The following is a 17,579-nucleotide window of genomic DNA, read 5'->3' as shown; positions in this document are numbered from 1 at the left end:
CTATCTTTGGAACTGATCCACAGAATCAGTTTCCAAGAGATAGACAGAAGATCCGGCAGGTGTAATAGTTTTACACTGCCGGATCTTAAGATGCAGTACCGCGACCGCCGCTGGGGGCATTCATCGTCGAAATTACGCGTCGGGTATGCTAATGAGGAGTTACGTCGATCCTCAAAGCTTTTTCGCGTTCGCTACGTCGCCGCTACGTTAGTTTCCCGTCGCTTAGTTACACTTTTGTAAACCAGCCCTACTTTTACACAGCAGGCGTACTGCTGTGTAAAGTATGGCCGTCCTTCCCGCGTAAAATTTTAAAATTTTACGTCGATTGCGTAAGCCGTACGGGAATACGGAAATACGCTACGCACCGCGCCGATCAAAAAATGACGTCGCGTTGCGCAAAGCACGTCGGGAAATTTGCGTCACAAGCAAGGCTTTCTCCCTGGTGTGGAGTATCGTGCTCGCCCCCTCCCTTGGACTACAGGCGAGTCAGGACGCTCTCTACGTTGCAGATAGAGAAAGGAGCTGTGTGTTAGTGGGCGTCCTAACTCTCCTGTAGTCCAAGGGAGAGGGCAAGCATGACACTCCACACCAGGGAGAAAGCCTTGCATTACTGTGTGGAGTTACAGACAGAAGAACAGGAAGTGAGGATTTCTCAGAAGAAATAAGGACATTTAAAAGCAAAATGGAAGGATGAGGTAAGTGAAGAAGGACTGCACTAAGGTAAAGGAAGCTATTCAGGAAAAAAAAATTGTAGCTTTACAACCCCTTTAAAGTGGAACTTCCACTTTAAGCACTCCTCACCCCCTTACATGCCACATTTGGTATGTCATTTTTGGGGGGGAGTGGTTACTTAGTTTAGAGTGGGATTTTCTGTTCCACTTCCTCCTTCCTCTTTACGGCCGCCTAGGCGACTCCTCCTCCCCCCTAGGGAGCCCCTCCCTCTCTGCAATCTTCTGGGACACGTCAGAGGTCCCAGAAGATTGCGTGGCCACTAACAGAACTGAGCATGACTCGCGCATGTGCAGCGCATGCCCGGCCATGAAGCAGAAACCTGTCACGGACGGGTGCCTACAGTGGCTATGGCAGCGCCGGCGGAGAGAAGGGGGAGAGGAGCAACGCTCCGGGCGGCCGCATCGCTGGACCGTGGGACAGGTGAGTGTGATTATTAAAAGTCATCAGCTACACTTTTTGTAGCTGCTGACTTTCAATAAAATAAAAATTGTGTGAGTTTTAAAGCATGTTATGCAGCACAGTGCTTGTGCTGTGTAATTTGGCTCCCTGTAACACCTGAAATACCTGGCTGATCCTGCCTGGTTCTCCCCTCCCGTAAACTGGTCATGTTTATTATCAGTCCATTAGGGATGCCGGAGCGCCGCCCACTCTATCCACAGCCGCCACCCCCATGCTCTAGCCACACTATTCTGACAGGACACCGCCACCCCCTATCCATGCGTCCGGCCCCTTTCAGGATGCCAGGCGTGTAAATTACAGCAGCGGGGGGGGGGGTGTATTTTTGAAGCACCTGATTAGAGCCATAGGCTTCAATAAAGGGTGGGCTCGAGGCACAGAGCATTGCAACAGGAGCCCACCCAGGTGTTACAACAGCGAATGAATATTCGCTATTGGAAACACTGATCCTCAATCCGACCAATCAGAAGCAGGTCTGAGACCCGTTTTCTGATTGGCCGAAAAGAGAAGAGTCCCAATTGGCCGCATAGGAAGAGGGAGGAAACAGAAGCTTCCGTGATGCCCGAGGAGAGCAGAGCAAGGGAAAGGCGTTGCCACCAAGCAAGGGAAGCCGCCGGTGAAGCCTGGGAGAAGCGTTGTCCACCATAGATGGGGTAAGTGAACCTGACCCATCCGACCGACTGGGGAGGGTATAACTGTTTGTGGCGTCTTCCTATTCCAACATGACTGCGCACCAGTGTACAAAGCAAGGTCCATAAAGACATGGATGAGCGAGTTTGGGGTGGAGGAACTTGAGTTGCTGGCACAGACTCCTGACCTCAACCCGATAGAACACCTTTGGGATGAATTAGAGCGCAGACTGCGAGCCAGGCCTTCTCATCCAACATCAATACCTGACCTCACAAATTTGTGTCAATGGATTTGTGTACACACGATTGGATGATCCGACGAAACAAATGCTTTTTTGAGAGCATTCACAGCCAACATTTGTTGTCGGATGGTCTGTCGGACCGTTGTTGTCGGAAAATCCGATCGTGTTTCCGGGCCTTAAGGATGACATGTATCCTTATGGAAGAGGCATTTGCTGAAAACGGGACCAGATGCAGACTAGACCCCACACTATAGTGGCACAGAGGATTTGGGGGAGAGATTTAGGGCTTTGGGATGATTATGAAGAGGCTGCGTTGTCCTACAGACTAAATAATTTTCACTGTTTGCAGCAGCAAAGTCAACTGATTTGGAGCAAACCGCTGATCTGTATATCGTACCTTCCAACCATATCCTCAGTTATGCCGTCCACAATAGACATGTGCAATTCGGACTTCCGAAAATTTAGAATTTTCGTATTTCTGAATTTTATAATTTCCGAATTTTCGGACTTCCGAAATTTTGAATTTCCGAATTTTATAATTTCCGAATTTTTAATTTCCGATTTTTTTTAATTTCCGAATTTTCGGATTTCCGAATTTTTTTATTTCCGAATTTTCGGACTTCCGGAAATTTCAAATTTCCGAATTGTCGGACTTCCGAAAATTTTGAATTTCCGAATTGTCGGACTCCCGAAAATTTCGAATTTCTGAATTTTCGTATTTCTGAATTTTTCAATTTCCGAATTTTCGGACTTCCGAAATTTTGAATTTCCGAATTTTATAATTTCCGAATTTTTAATTTCCGATTTTTTTTCATTTCCGAATATTCGTATTTCCGAATTTCGGAAATTCGGATTTTCGGAAATTCGGAGATACGAAAATTTTCAAATTTTAGAAATTCCGAATTTTCGGAATTTCGCATTTTTCATTTTTTATTTTTCGAATTTTAGAATATTCAAATTTTTCAAATTTAGAATAATCGAATTTTCGATTTTTTTATTTTTCGAATTTTCATTTTCGATTTTTTTTTTTTTCGGATTTTTCAATTTTCGAATTTTTTATTTTCGAATTTCGAATATTCAAATTGTTTTTTTTCGAATTTTCAAATTTTTCATTTTTTATTTAAAAATTTTTTGAAATTCGGAATTTAAGAAATTTGAAAAAAAAAAAAAACGAAATTTCGAAATTTTAATAAAAATTACAATTTCGAAATCTCGAATTTTTTTAAAATCTTTAAAATCTAAAGTTCGAAAATCTAAAATTCGTAAATTTCCGAATTTCCGAAAATTATTTTTTTTTCATTTTCATTTCATTCGTTTTTTTCGGAAATTTCGTTTTTTACATATTTTTTCGCTTTTTCGGAAATTCGGAATTCCGAATTTTCGAATTTCCCGAATTTACGAAAAAAGCAAAAAAACGAATGAAACGGAAAAAAATTATTTTTCGATTTTCCCAAATTTACGAATTTACGAAAACATAAAAAAAACTAAGATAACATAAACGAAAAAAACGACATTTCTGGCAGTGCACATGTCTAGTCCACAACCAATGCAATCAGTGAGAGGTTGGAGGAATTGTTTAGTTCCACTTTTAGTATTACATTTTTCTAATCACATTTTATATATCAGACCAAAATCAGGGACAATTGTGGAGAAGAACAGATGGATTTTGTTCCAAAAGAGGGACTGTCCCTTTAAATGGAGGAGAACATTGTTGTCTTGTGTGTATATATAGTACAGGGAGCTAAGCAAACTCATAGGAAGTTGGAATGCCAGGACCATAAAGCCCGGTACACACGATCGGATTTTCCGCAAACAAAGCGTAGGACTTTTGTCGGAAGGGCTTTGGCCAAAAACTTGTCTTGCATATAAATGGCCCACAATTGTCAGCCAACAAACTCGAAACAACATTTCGTACATTTTTTAAGCTCTTTAGCGACACCCTTTGGGCACCTTCTGCTAATGTTGTGTTTGGTAAGCAATGCTTCCAAGCATGTGTGTTTGTACTTTGGACTTTTGTCCGACGGACTTGTGTACACACGATCGGAAAACCCGACAACAGACAAATGTTCGCGGTCAGATTTTCATCACACAATTCCCGCCGGAAAATCAGATTATGGGCTAGATTCAGGTAGCTACGCTATAATTTACGGCGGCGCAGCGTAGTGTATTTACGCTACGCCTCCGCAACTTACAGGAGCAAGTGCAGTATTCACAAAACACTTGTTCCGTAAGTTGCAGCGGCGTAGCGTAAATGGGGCCGGCGTAAGCGCGCGTAATTCAAATGGGGAAGGGGGGGCGTGTTTTATGGTAATATGTGATGACCTGACGAGATTGACGTGATTTACGAACAACGCATGCGCCGTCTGTGTACATATCCCAGTGTGCATTGCTTCCAAGTACGGCGTAACGACGTATTGGTTTCGACGTGAACGTAAATTACGTCCAGCCCTATTCGCGAACGACTTACGCAAACTACGTAAATAATTCAAATTCCGAAGCGGGAACGACGTCCATACTTAATATTGGCTGCGCCTCCTAATAGCAGGAGCAGCCTTACGCCGAAAAAGCCTTAACGCAAACGACGTAAAAAACGAACGCCGGGCGCACGTACGTTTGTGAATCGGCGTATCTAGGAAATTAGCATATTCTACGCCAACAACAACGGAAGCGCCCCTAGCGGCCAAAGTTATATTGCACACAATTCTACGCCGCCGCAATCAAGTTACGTCGGTGGAGGAAGCCTATTTTTTCAGCGTAACTGCCTTTGTGAATCGGCGTAACGCTACGCGGGCGCGGATTTCAAATTACGGCGGCGTATCTGGAGATACGCCGCCGCAAAAGGTACCTGAATCTACCCCTGTGTGTACAAGGCTTAAAAGATGATTCCCAACATTGTTCTCTTTCTTACACCATAACTTTGCCATACAACCCATAATAAAGAATGGGAGACTCTGGGCTGACAGATAGATGAGATACATACAGGAGCCGGTTTACCTGCCAAAGGATCTTTATTTCTGTCTATCCAGCCATGAGATTTACACAGCTCTGTTACAGAGTGCAGCCCTGTCTGGCAGGACAGGAAACCTGATTATTCTCTGCTGCAGAACAGGTCTTGTCCCTCCCCCTGCCTGTGACGGGACAGTGAAGAAGCAGACTAGTAAGCTCATCTCACTGTCGCTCTGCTCTTTCCTCCTATCAGCATGTGCTCTGCACTGCAGCACGACTGTTTGGCTCCTTGTGCTGCTTCTCCCTCACCTAGTCTGAGTTCTGCTGTACAAAGGCTGATGCCATATCAAATTCAGGTACAGTGGAACCTCGGTTTACGAGTAACGCGGGTAACGAGCATTTTGAATGACGAGCACCTTCTTTTTTTTTTTTTTTTATTCTGACTCGCCTTGCGAGTGTTGTCTCACAAAACAAGCAGAATTCAACTACTGGGGTGTGCAGTACAGCATTTGGCCTAAGATGCGGGGGCGCCGGAGCCGAGCAGAGCCGATCGGAGCGTTCGGAAATACTCAGTTCCCGGGTGTTTCTGAGGTCAGCCGAGCTGTCCTTGGGCCTTTCCGAGTGTTCCCGAGGCTCTCCGCCATCCCCCCACCTCTGGCCACATGTGGTATTGCATGCCATTGAAGTCAATACGGAACAAATTATTTTCGTTTCCATTGACTTCTATGGGGAAACTCGCTTTGATTTGCAAGTGCTTTGGATTACGAGCATTCTCATGATCGGATTATACTCGTAATCCAAGGTTTCACTGTACTTGCATTAAAAAAAAACATACATTTAAAGCTTTTGTTACCCCAATACTTCACATTCCTGATATGTGCCTGCTGTACCATGTACTTGTCTGAGAAAGTATCCTTTTCAATGTGTATTGCTTCCTTTGTGTGAAATTCCTGGTGTTCCTGTCAGTCCCTCCGCTTTCCTATTAAAAACTGACCACACTAATCAGGAGAGCCCACTAGCTAGCTATGCTGGGAACTCAGTGGGGTGGATTCAAGAAGCAATTGCGCCTGTGTAACCATAGGTTACACAGCGCAATTGCTTACTTGCCCCGGCGTAACGAGTGCTCCTGATTCAGGAACCTCGTTACGCCGACTGCAGCCTAAGATCTGCGTGGCATATGGCTCTTATGCCCGCATATCTTAGGCTGCATTCTTGCGATGGCCGATAGGTGGCGTTCCCGTTGTGCTCAGCGTATAGTATGCAAATTGCATACTAACACCGATTCACAACGTTGCGCGAGCCCTGCGTACGTCGTTTACGTACGGCGGTTTTCGTGCAAGGCTGCCCCTGCTATTAGCAGGGGCAGCCCATGTTACGTATACCCGTCGTTCCCGCGTCGCGAAATTTAGAATTTTACGTAGTTTGCTTAAGTGGATCGTGAATGGCGCTGGACGCCATTCACGTTCACTTTGAAGCAAATGACGTCCTTGCGACGTCATTTGCCGCAATGCACGTCGGGAAAGTTTCCCGACGGAGCATGCGCTCTACGATCGGCGCGGGAACGCGCCTTATTTAAATGATTCCCGCCCCCTACGGGGTCATTTAAATTGCGCGCTCTTGCGCCAGGCATTTTGCCGGCGTGCCCGCGCAATTTACGGAGCTTCTGCTCCGTGAATCGAGGGCAGCGCAAAAAAATTGCGGGGGCGTAGGGCAAAATCGTTGCCCTGCGCCTCCGTAATGAATGCGCAAATCTACTTGAATCCGGCTCAGTGTGCTCTTCTCCAATGATCAGACACGCCCCCCCCCCTGCACAGCCATTTGCTGGGAAGCTCGGTGTACTGCTGCTTCTCCTTGCCCGAGCTCTTATGGAGCTGTGAACAGAGGGAATGTGATCATTTATTAAAAAAAGGCAAAGAAGGGATTTATATAATTTTTTATATCTATACAGAAATGTTTTGCCTTTTCTTTCTATTTTAAACTGAATGGATTGTTTTAAAAGGCGATCGTTTAAAATCACATTAAAGCCTCGTACACACGATCGGATAATCCAACGGGAATTGTGCGATGACAGGCTTTTGTCGGAAAACCCAACCGCTTGTACGCTCCATCCGACAAATGTTGTCAGATATTCCGCAGGCAAATGTTGGATAGCATGCTTTAAAATTGTCCGCCAACAAATGTGTGTTGTCGGATTATCCGATCGTGTGTACACAAGTCTTTCGGACAAAACTCCAAAGTACAAAAACGCATGCTCAGAAGCAATGCTCACCATACCACAACATTAGCAGAAGTTGCCCAAAGGGTGGCACTAAAAAGCTGGAAAACCATGTTGTTTTGTGTTTGTTGGCCAACAATTCTTTGCTGTTTTGTATGCAGAACAAGTTCATGGCCAACGCCATTCAAAGTCCTACACTTTGGGGCAGATCCACAAAGATCTGCCCCGGCACAGCGTATCTGAGATACGCTACGCCGCCGTGACGCCGAATCCTGAAAGAATTTGCGTCGTAAGTCACGGCGGCGTAGTCTATCTCTGGCGGCGTAACGGCGCGTAATTCAAATCGGCGATTAGGGGGCGTGTTTCATTTAAATGAAGCGCGTACCCGCGCCGAATGAACTGCGCATGCGCCGTCCCTAAATTTCCCGCCGTGCATTGCGCTGAATGACGTCGCAAGGACGACTTGCGCAAAAAAAAAATTTAAATTTAAAATGAACGCGGGAACGACGGCCATACTTAACATGGCAAGTCTAACTATACGCAACGAAATACCAGCTTTAACTATACGCCGGAAAAAGCCGACTGGAGACGACGTAAGAGAATGCGACGGCCGCGCATACGTTCATGGATCGTCGGAAATAGCTAATTTGCATACCCGACGCGGAAAACGACGTGAACGCCACCCAGCGGACGCCGAAGTATTGCATCTAAGATCCGAAGGCGTACGAAGCCTGTCGGATCAAACCCAGATGCCGTCGTATCTTGGTTTGAGGATTCAAACCAAAGATACGATGCAGGAAATTTGAAAGTACGCCGGCGTACCAGTAGATACGCCGGTGTACTTCCTTTGTGGATCTGCCCCTTTGTCCGCAGAAAATTAGACATGTGCACTGCCGAAAAATTTGTTGTTTTCGTTTTATTCGTTTTTTTGCTTTTTTCGAAAATTCGAAAATTTGGAAATTCGAAAGTTCGAAAATTCGGAATTCGAAAATTTGGAATTTCGAAAATTTGGAATTCGGAAATTTGAAAACTCTGAAAATTCGGAAATTTGAAAATTCGGAAATTTGAAAATTCGGAAATTTGAAAATTCGGAAATTTGAAAAGTAAATTTTCGAAATTTGCCATTTTCTAATTTTATATTTTCTAATTTTCTAATTTTGCAATTTCGAATCCGAAAATTTGGAATTAACGAATTTGTCAAAATTCGTTAAAGGAATTGCACATGTCTACAGAAAATCCGATCATGTGTATGAGGCATAAATCACAGAGCTGCAACCACGTGGGGTTGATTTACTCAAACTGGAGAGTGCAACATCTGGTGCTGCTGTGCATGGTAGCCAATCAGCTTCTATCTTATGCTTGTTAAAATAAGCTTTGACAAAAAACCTGGAAGCTGATTGGTTTCTATGCAGAGCTGCACCGGATTCTGCACTCTCCAGTTTTAGTAAGTCAACCCCTCTGAGGCCGGGTATACACGGACAAACATGTATGGTGAAAGCGGTCCGTCGGACCGTTTTCACCATACATGTCTGCCAGAGGGCTTCTGTACGATGGTTGTACACACCATCGTACAGAAGTCCGCGCGTAAACAATACGCGGGGCGTGTCCGCGGTGTCGCCGCGTCGATGACGCGGTGTCGCCGCGACAATGACGCGGCGACGTGGGCGGCCCGCCTTTAAAATGCTTCCACGCATGCGTCGAAGTCATTCGACGCATGCGAGGGACGGCGGGCGCCTGGACATGTACGGTAGGTCTGTACTGACGACCGTACATGTCCGAGCGGGCAGGATTCCAGCGGACGGTTTTAAAACACGTCCAGGAATATTTGTCTGCTGGGAAAAGGCCCGGCGGGCAAATGTTTGCTGGAATTCGGCCCGCTCGCGCCCACACACGACCAAACATGTCTGCTGAAACTGGCCTGCGGGCCAGTTTCAGCAGACATGTTTGGTCGTGAGTATGGGGCCTGAGTCTTTTGCAGCAATTAGAATTCTTTAGAACATCTGGTTTGTTAAAACTATAATAAACATCCACTAAATTGCTTATTTTTTCAATAATTCAATAGCAAAGTTCAAACTATATCTCACAGCAATCAAGTCCTCATTTAATATAACTATATAAATCTTGTATAATAATAATAATAATAATAATGATACAAATTATAATATAATAATACTACTGAGTTTTCCCACATCATCTGCTCATTGCTCCGGCTAACTGAATAACCTTGGATGGCTGGCAGTAATTTAACTGCTTGCCGACCAGCACCCAACTATTTATGTGGACAGCATGGAAACGGACAGTCAGAAGGACGTATATATACGTCCCCTTTAAGAAGCCGGGATTGTGTGCGCGCGCCCGCTGGGAGCTCCGTGACTCCGACCACGGGTCCCGCAGACTCAATGTGTCGTGTCACGGTGAGGAAGAAAGGGGAAATGCTGATGTAAACAAGCATTTCCTCAGTCTTCCTAGTGACAGGACACTGATCACAGCTTCCTGTAATCGGATGCAGTAATCACTGTCGTGTCACACTCAGCCCATCCACTCTACAGTTAGAAGCACTCCCTAGGGCACACTTAACCCCTTCAGCGCCACCTAGTGGTTATCACCTTCCCTGCCAGTGTCATTTTCACAGTTTATTTTTATAGCACTGATCGCTGTAAAAATTACAATGGTCCCAAAAATGTGTCAAAAGTGTCTGATGATTGCGCCATGTCATAGTCACGATAAAAATCGCTGATCGCCGCCATTACTAGTAAAAAAATAAAATATATTAATAAAAATGCCATAAAACTATCCCCTATTTTGTAGATGCTATGGCCCGGATTCACATACATTGGCGCATATTTATGTGGGCGTAGCGTATCTAATATACGCTACGCCGACGCCGACGCAGCGCACAGAGGATTCACAAAGCACTTGCTCCCGCTCGCTCTCAAATCTACGCTGGGTTTCCTCGGCGTAAGCCAGCGTAGTTGGAAGTGTCCGCCATAATGTTGCAGTCACGATAAAATTCGCTGATCGCTGCCATTACTAGTTTTATAAAAATGCCATAAAACTATTCCCTATTTTGTAGACGCTATAACTTTCGCACAAACCGATCAATTAACGTTTTTTTTTTTTAACAAAAATATGTAGAAGAATACGTATCGGCCTAAACTGAGGGGAAAAAATAATTTTTCATATATTTTTTGGGGATATTTATTATAACAAAAAGTAAAAAATATTGATTTTTTTTTCAAAATTGTCGCTGTATTTTTGTTTATAGCGCAAAAAAAACAAAAACCGCAGAGGTGATCAAATACCACCAAAAGAAAGCTCTATTTGTAGGGAAAAAAGGACGTCAATTTTGTTTGGGAGCCACGTCGCACGACCGCGCGATTGTCAGTTAAAGCGACGCAGAAAGTGGCCCGGTCATTGACCAGCAAAATGGTCCGGGGCTTAAGTGGTTAAATAGTATATAATATAAAACAAAATGCTATCAACAAGTAACTTTTAAGTGAACCTGTCGCACGTGGGGCAAGATCACAGCCAAAGTTTGCACTGATTAATTTTTTGCGCTATAAACAAAAATAGAACGACAATTTTGAAAAAAATATATATATTTTTTTTACTTTTTGCTATAATAAATATGCTGCCATTGCTGAGTAATGAACAGAGCAAAGTTTCCAAGCACTCAGCAATAAGCTAGATACTGTAGATTCGTAACTCTTATCATGATAAGTTTAATCGGACTTACCTCAACCACCACATGTAACTGTGCTCATATGGGAAAAAACTGTTGGGGTCATCACAGCAGTATTTGAAGTCCTTAAATCCACAGCAGTATATAGCCCCCAGGTCACTGTCCACTATGGGACAGCTAAAAGCCCCCACTAACACCTTCTCCACAGTGGTGTAGCTGGAGCACTCAGCGCTCATAGTCCTGGATACTTCACCCAGCAAACAACCCTGAAAGACCCTGGAACTGCCAGTGTGTGGCTGTGGGGATCCCGTCACCACCATCCCATGGTGTATAAGAGGAATTGTAGAGTCTACAGGAGAGCCGAGACATGAGACCCTCACAGCAGCATCTTCAGCATCACTCTGCTCTCATCAGGACCACAGCTGCTGCCTTCATCGCTGCTTGCTGGCTGATGGTGTATCTCTGTCTCCCTCTGCTGGAGATGAGAAGAAACTGACTGTAATATTGCTTTCACACACAATGCAACCTCCTGCAACCACAGTCCTGGGACATGCTCCTTTAGCACCCAGCGCAAAAAGGCCAACGTGCAACTCACCTTTATAGGTTATGAACTTCTTTAGCAGTATAGATTGCAGGTTCCACCATTTTTAACCACTTCAGCCCCGGAGGATTTGGCTTCCCAATGACTGGACCATTTTTTTGCGATTCGGCACTGCGTCGCTTTAACTGACAATTGTGCGGTAGTGTGACGTGGCTCCCAAACAAAATTGACGTCCTTTTTTTTCCCACAAATAGAGCTTTCTTTTGGTGGTATTTGATCACCTCTGCGGTTTTTATTTTTTGCGCTATAAACAAAAAAAGAGCGACAATTTTTAAAAAAAAGCATTTTTTTTTTTACTTTCTGCTATAATAAATATCCCCAAAAAAGATATAAAAAAAGAAATATTTTCTCAGTTTGGGCCGATATGTATTCTTTTACATATTTTTGGTAAAAAAAAAACACAATAAGCGTATATTGATTGGTTTGCGCAAAAGTTATAGCGTCTAAAAAATATAGGATAGATTTATGGCATTTTTATTAATATTTTTTTTTTACTAGTAATGGCGGATTTTTAAAAATAAAAATAAAGAAAAGGGTAGTGCTGCGCTGTAAATAGGGAATGGGATACAAGTGTAGAGGAAGTGTAGCAAATCCTTATATGTAAAAAGATACAGGGCCAGATCCACAAACGAATTACGCCGGCGTATCTATGGATACGCAGCGTAATTTTTAAAATGCCCCGTCGTATCTGTGTTTTGTATCCACAAAACAAGATACGACAGAATCTGGGCTCGATCCGACAGGCGTACGTCTTGGTACGCCGTCGGATCGTAGGTGCATATTTACGCTGGCCGCTAGGTGGCGTTTTCGTCGAATTCCGCATCGAGTATGCAAATTAGCTAGATACGGCGATCCACGAACGTACGTCCGGCCGGCGCATTATTTTACGTTGTTTCCGTAAGGCTTTTTTCGCCGTATAGTTACCCCTGCTATATGAGGCGTATCCTATGTTAAGTATGGCCGTCGTTCCCGCGTCGAATTTTTAAAATGTTACGTCGTTTACGTAAGTCGTTCGCGAATAGGGCTTTGCGTAGAATGACGTCAACGTTGTAAGCATTAGCTTGTTGCGGGTTAATTTCGAGCATGCGCACTGGGATACCCCCACGAACGACGCATGCGCAGTTAAAAAAACCCGTTATTTACATCGGGTCAAGACGTATTAACATAAAACACGCCCCCATCACATACATTTGAATTGCGCGCCCTTACGCCGCCTAAGTTACACTACGCCGCCGTAACTTACAGCGGAAATTCTTTCAGGATGCAAAAAAAAACTGTAAGTTACGGCGGCGTAGCGTATCAGAGATACGCTACGCCGGACGGAAGAATGCGCCGCGCTACGTGGATCTGCCCCACAGTCTGACTAATGATCAAGATGACAATGTGAAAAAAGTGAAAAAATATTGACATCACAATTAACATCCTACAGTGCAGCTAATCCAGCTGGCAAAAGTAGGGTAATAAAACGTGACAGTGCTAGCATCATACAGTGTAATACAATAATAATTGGTGTACTGTTGACCAATGGGGTGTACAGCGTGCATAACACAACAGTGACTGAAATAGGCTAAGTTAAATGTCCATGCAACAAAAAGCCTATAAGCATAACAAAGGAAAAATCCAAAAATAAAAGTGAAGGTGTAGATGCCAAAATAACGTGAAGAAAAGGTAGGTTTCCGGTGTTCTCTTCAAAATGAGTGAGGATGTCCCCTTACCTTACTGCTGTAAGGTAACAGCATATCAGCCCAAATACACTTTCTGGTCGTATCCGCATAGGATGTTATCCGGATGGACTGTAATTGAAGAGATAGATCCCTCTCGGTAGTCACGTCCGAGAAATGACAGTGACTCGCACCCAGGGAGATAAAGTGCCAATAGTGCAGTATTGTTTTAAAAAGGTGTATTAACAAAATAATACACTAGGGTACTCACATAGCTGTGATAAAATCGGGCATGTAAAATGAAAGCGTGTGTTCGCCGACGTCACCTCCGATACCTCTTGGTCGACTCTTGGTTACACTCGTACGCGTATTCGTCACCTCTCGTGACTTCTTCAGGCGGATTTTTATCGTGGCTGCAACATTATGGCGCACACATCGGACACTTTTGATGCTATTTTGGGACCATTGTCATTTATACAGCGTTCAGTGCTATAAAAATGCACTGATTACTGTGTAAATGACCCTGGCAAGGAAGGGGTTAAGTGTGTCCTAGGGAGTGATTCTAACTGTGGTAGAGCTGGGCTACCAGTGACATGACACTGATCACTGCTCCCGAAGACAGGTAGCATTAGATCAGTGTCCTGACACAAGACAGAACAGGGAAATGCCTTGTTTACACAAGCATCCCCCCCATTCTGCAGCTCCGTGACACGATCGCAAGCCACTGGCGGATATCAAGTCTGCGGGTCCCGCGTGCACGGTCACTGAGCTCACAGCAGGGGCACGCGCACGCCGCCAGCGGCAAATTCAAAGCAATGTAAAGCTCAAACATGCATGTGTGTGTGTGTGTGTATATATATATATATATATATATATATATATATATATATATATATATATATATAATATATAAATATATATATATTGTGACAGTGCGAAGCCCTGCCACGGTATAAGTTTAGCATATTGCCATAAAAAGGACACAGGGTTCTCAAAGGTGCAGTTTGAATGGTGGCAGTAGAGCCTTTTTATTATTTTATTATTGTTCACAATTTTTTTTTTACAATATCATTTTTTAACTATTTTTTTTTAGGAGACCCGTTGGGGGGACAGAAAAGGGGACAAAGGACAGAAGTTCCAGAGTCCCTTTTCTCTGCAACCTCAGCTGCACTGGACAGTGAATGAATGGGAAGAGCTCTATGCCAAGTGCCTTCCTGTTCATTCACAAACTGATGCATAGGAAACACTGTTTCCTATGCTTCAGTTAAGAATGAACACAGTGAGTGATCCCCGTGTGCCTGCAGCAGCAAGAGAGGAGGGGGAAGAGGGGGACATGGGGGGAGCTGAGAGGCAGGGGGAATCTACACCACACGGGGTAAATAGGATGTACCCACTACCAGGCACATCTGGCACACCTCGTGCACACACCTATGTCAGTGACCACTTTGTTATGGCGGCCATACACGCTTCAATAAATGATTGATTTCATTTCCTACCAATCTCTTTCGATCAGAATACGCCCCAAAGTGATCAAATTTTTTTGGACAATTTCTGAAAAATGAAGAAACATGCTGATATTTATGGGGGTTAAAACATGGAGCTTAGTAATGTTGCATTAGAGACATTAATGTACAGGTCATACACTGAGGGGGGGGGGTGCTAAGTCATTTCAGTAAAGGTCACATACAGTGCAGAATTGTCAGATAAGGGATGTAAAGGGTTAATATACAGGTTTACCTACAGACACAATGGATATCAGATGTATTGGAGGGGGGGGGGGGATGAAAATACGACCCCAGGGTCAGTGGAATTGAACAAATAAACTGGCAGTTGCTGCTGCAGATCCATTCATTGATTTCCCATCCATGCCCTATGATTGCGCTCTTCCGTTTTGCAGTGTATATCCCACCTAATGCAAATTGTAAAGTTGCCATGCAGTTGATATACGAGTCTGTGAGTGCTCAGATGGCAAATTGCCAGGATGGACTTTGTATAGCGACAAGGGACTTTATGACTAAGCATCGAAAGATGTTAAACATGTCAGCCATCCCTTTTCCTTTTGTCCACCTCTCCCCTTTTTGATTGCACTGTTTTTTGGTTGTTTTGTGTTTTTGATTTTTTTTTTGTGTGCGGCAGTCCAGGAATTTTCTCCATCCAAGGCTGACAGTTACATGTATGACTCCCACAGGCAGAGGCATGATGGGACTTGAAGTTTCGCAACAGCTGGAGGGCCGCCAGTTTTAGACCCTTGTTCTATCTAGAAGGATCGCACAAACATACTGGACCAATGTAACTGCAAAAAAAAAACATACCTGATATTCAACTTTATTAAATAATACAGGCAACGACGAGGCTGGCTTACAAGCATTGACCATCTTCCACAATGACCCAATATTTACAGAATGGAGGTAGGTAAGAATCTGCAATAGAGACTGTTCTGTCCACCAGACTTTTATTCTGATAATCTGTATCTGTGCTGTTAAAATTACATGTAAGGTTTGTAATTTACATAAGACAATCCTATGTGGAGTGCAGGCTCCATCTAGTGTTCTTTTTTGGTATTGCTGCATTTGTTCTTTTTATTTGATTCACTGTATGTGTAGTAAAGGAAGTTGTTAGTAAGCAGGGAATTCTGGGTAGAATCTTCACAGGAAGTGAACCAGCCAGCATTCTTTGAGAAGATACTGCAGGAAGCAAGACATATATTTTTCAATCTATCGCCACCCCTTAGAGAGCTTAAAAAGTATGTTTTTACTATCTCATCCTATATTGTAGATCGTTGTTTCTGTAATGTATGCTGTAAAGTATTGTACTTATTGAGGTCTATTTCTGTTATTTTGTAGATTCACCTGGCTTGTTCTAATAAAACTGAGATCAAAGAAATATGGTATCTGAAGTTTATAGGATAAGAAGGTTTAGCTATCTGTCCTAGAGACAGAATAGAGACTGTAAAATTTCCATCTGTAATGGAGACTGTGAAATTCCTTGACTTGGTTCATTTTGTTATGCCCTGTAGTCATAGGGTTGGCTGTGCAGCCCGTCAATACTGCATCTAGCAGCTGTAAATTATAGGACATATATGGGTTCATTCCTACTAACAATCAGATCACTATTTTAAAATAGAGGATAGAAGTATTTTTTATGTACTGTGTGGACTCCCGAAGGGCGTTTTTCTGGATTTTAATATATGCTGAATTTTTAGAATGATGCATGGCCGACAGCCATTACCTTCACAATATATCATTTTAACGTATGTCAGCACTGTCACCGGGAAACAATCAATGAGATAAAGAATGGACATAACTGGAAGATAATCTTTTCTCTATTAAGTTCCTGACACCTTGACCCAGGCAATGGAATGAGGTCAGTTGAGTTCATAGAAAGGAGGCTGTCAACATGGCCTTCTCATCCTTTGTTATATGGTTTGGATGGATGTACTTTATCTAAATAAAAGTTTCCAAAATAGAAGCTCTTAGCTTTTCAAATACAGGGTCTGTATCTAGCAAAAATAGTCATTTTTGCACCAGTTACCATGCACCTTGCACCAGTGTTGCCAATCTTCGCATTATTTACTGACAAAACATGGAAAATTTGCTGACTGGGCATATTTTTTATGACAACCTGAAAAATGACAGAACTATTAAAAACAAAGACTACCGATATTTAAACAGTGTAACCAAAATATGGAAACACTGACAATACCCATAACAGTTATCTGCCTGGTTTACATCTAAAAAGTCAACACAATATGAAAAATTATCAGCCACAATCTGGCCATTTACTGATGGCTGGCGACCCTGCCTTGCAAAAATACAGGGAATAACAAAACTAGGAGTGAAAGATTTCATTAAAGTGGAGGTTCACCCTAAAACAATTATATAACATTACATCCAGCATACTTGCGACATGAACAGTATGCTGGTATTTTTTTTTTCGCCGTACATACCGTTATATTGTTATTCCCCCCCCGGCTTCCGGGTTCTGATTCCCACGGGACTGGGCATTCCTATCCAGGAGGTAGATGATTGACGTCTGGTGAAAAACTTCCCAAGGCGCATAAGGCGCGTCACCAGTTTTCCGTAAATAGCCGACCTGCGAGTCGACTTTATACGGCGCCTGCGCCCGCCATGTAGAGCTAACTGCGCAGGCGCCATATAGAGCCGACTCGCAGGTCGGCTATTTACGGAAAACTGGTGACGCGCCTTATGCGTACTGTGGTGACCATTGTCCCTTTTCATTGCACACTGAAAATCCCTCATTTTGGGCTGCAACCCAAAAAAAATACAGCCAATTTTGAAAAAAACACAATATTTTTTTCTGTTTGCTATAATAAATATCCCAATTTAAAAAAAATAATAATAATGTTTCCTTAGTTTAGGCTAATATGTATTCTTCTACATATTTTGGGTTAAAAA

At 43.4% G+C, this 17,579-nt stretch overlaps 1 protein-coding gene across 1 annotated transcript in view; it reads right to left on the bottom strand.

Annotated features, from left to right (window-relative positions):
- The window catches only part of SHISAL2A (shisa like 2A), a 122,821-nt gene extending 111,503 nt beyond the window's left edge, over nucleotides 1-11,318 (bottom strand). The window contains exon 1 of the mRNA XM_040360450.1: nucleotides 10,957-11,318. Within this exon, the coding sequence (XP_040216384.1) occupies nucleotides 10,957-11,222 (266 nt within the window). The 5' untranslated portion in view covers nucleotides 11,223-11,318. The remainder of the gene's footprint in view (nucleotides 1-10,956) is intronic.
- Nucleotides 11,319-17,579: the final 6,261 nt, after the last annotated feature.

This window comes from Rana temporaria, chromosome 7 (genome assembly GCF_905171775.1).
Source record: "Rana temporaria chromosome 7, aRanTem1.1, whole genome shotgun sequence".
NCBI classification, from domain to species: Eukaryota; Metazoa; Chordata; class Amphibia; order Anura; family Ranidae; genus Rana; species Rana temporaria.
The sequence above is the reverse complement of the archived record's forward strand: the minus strand, read 5'-3'. Positions and strand labels throughout refer to the sequence as shown.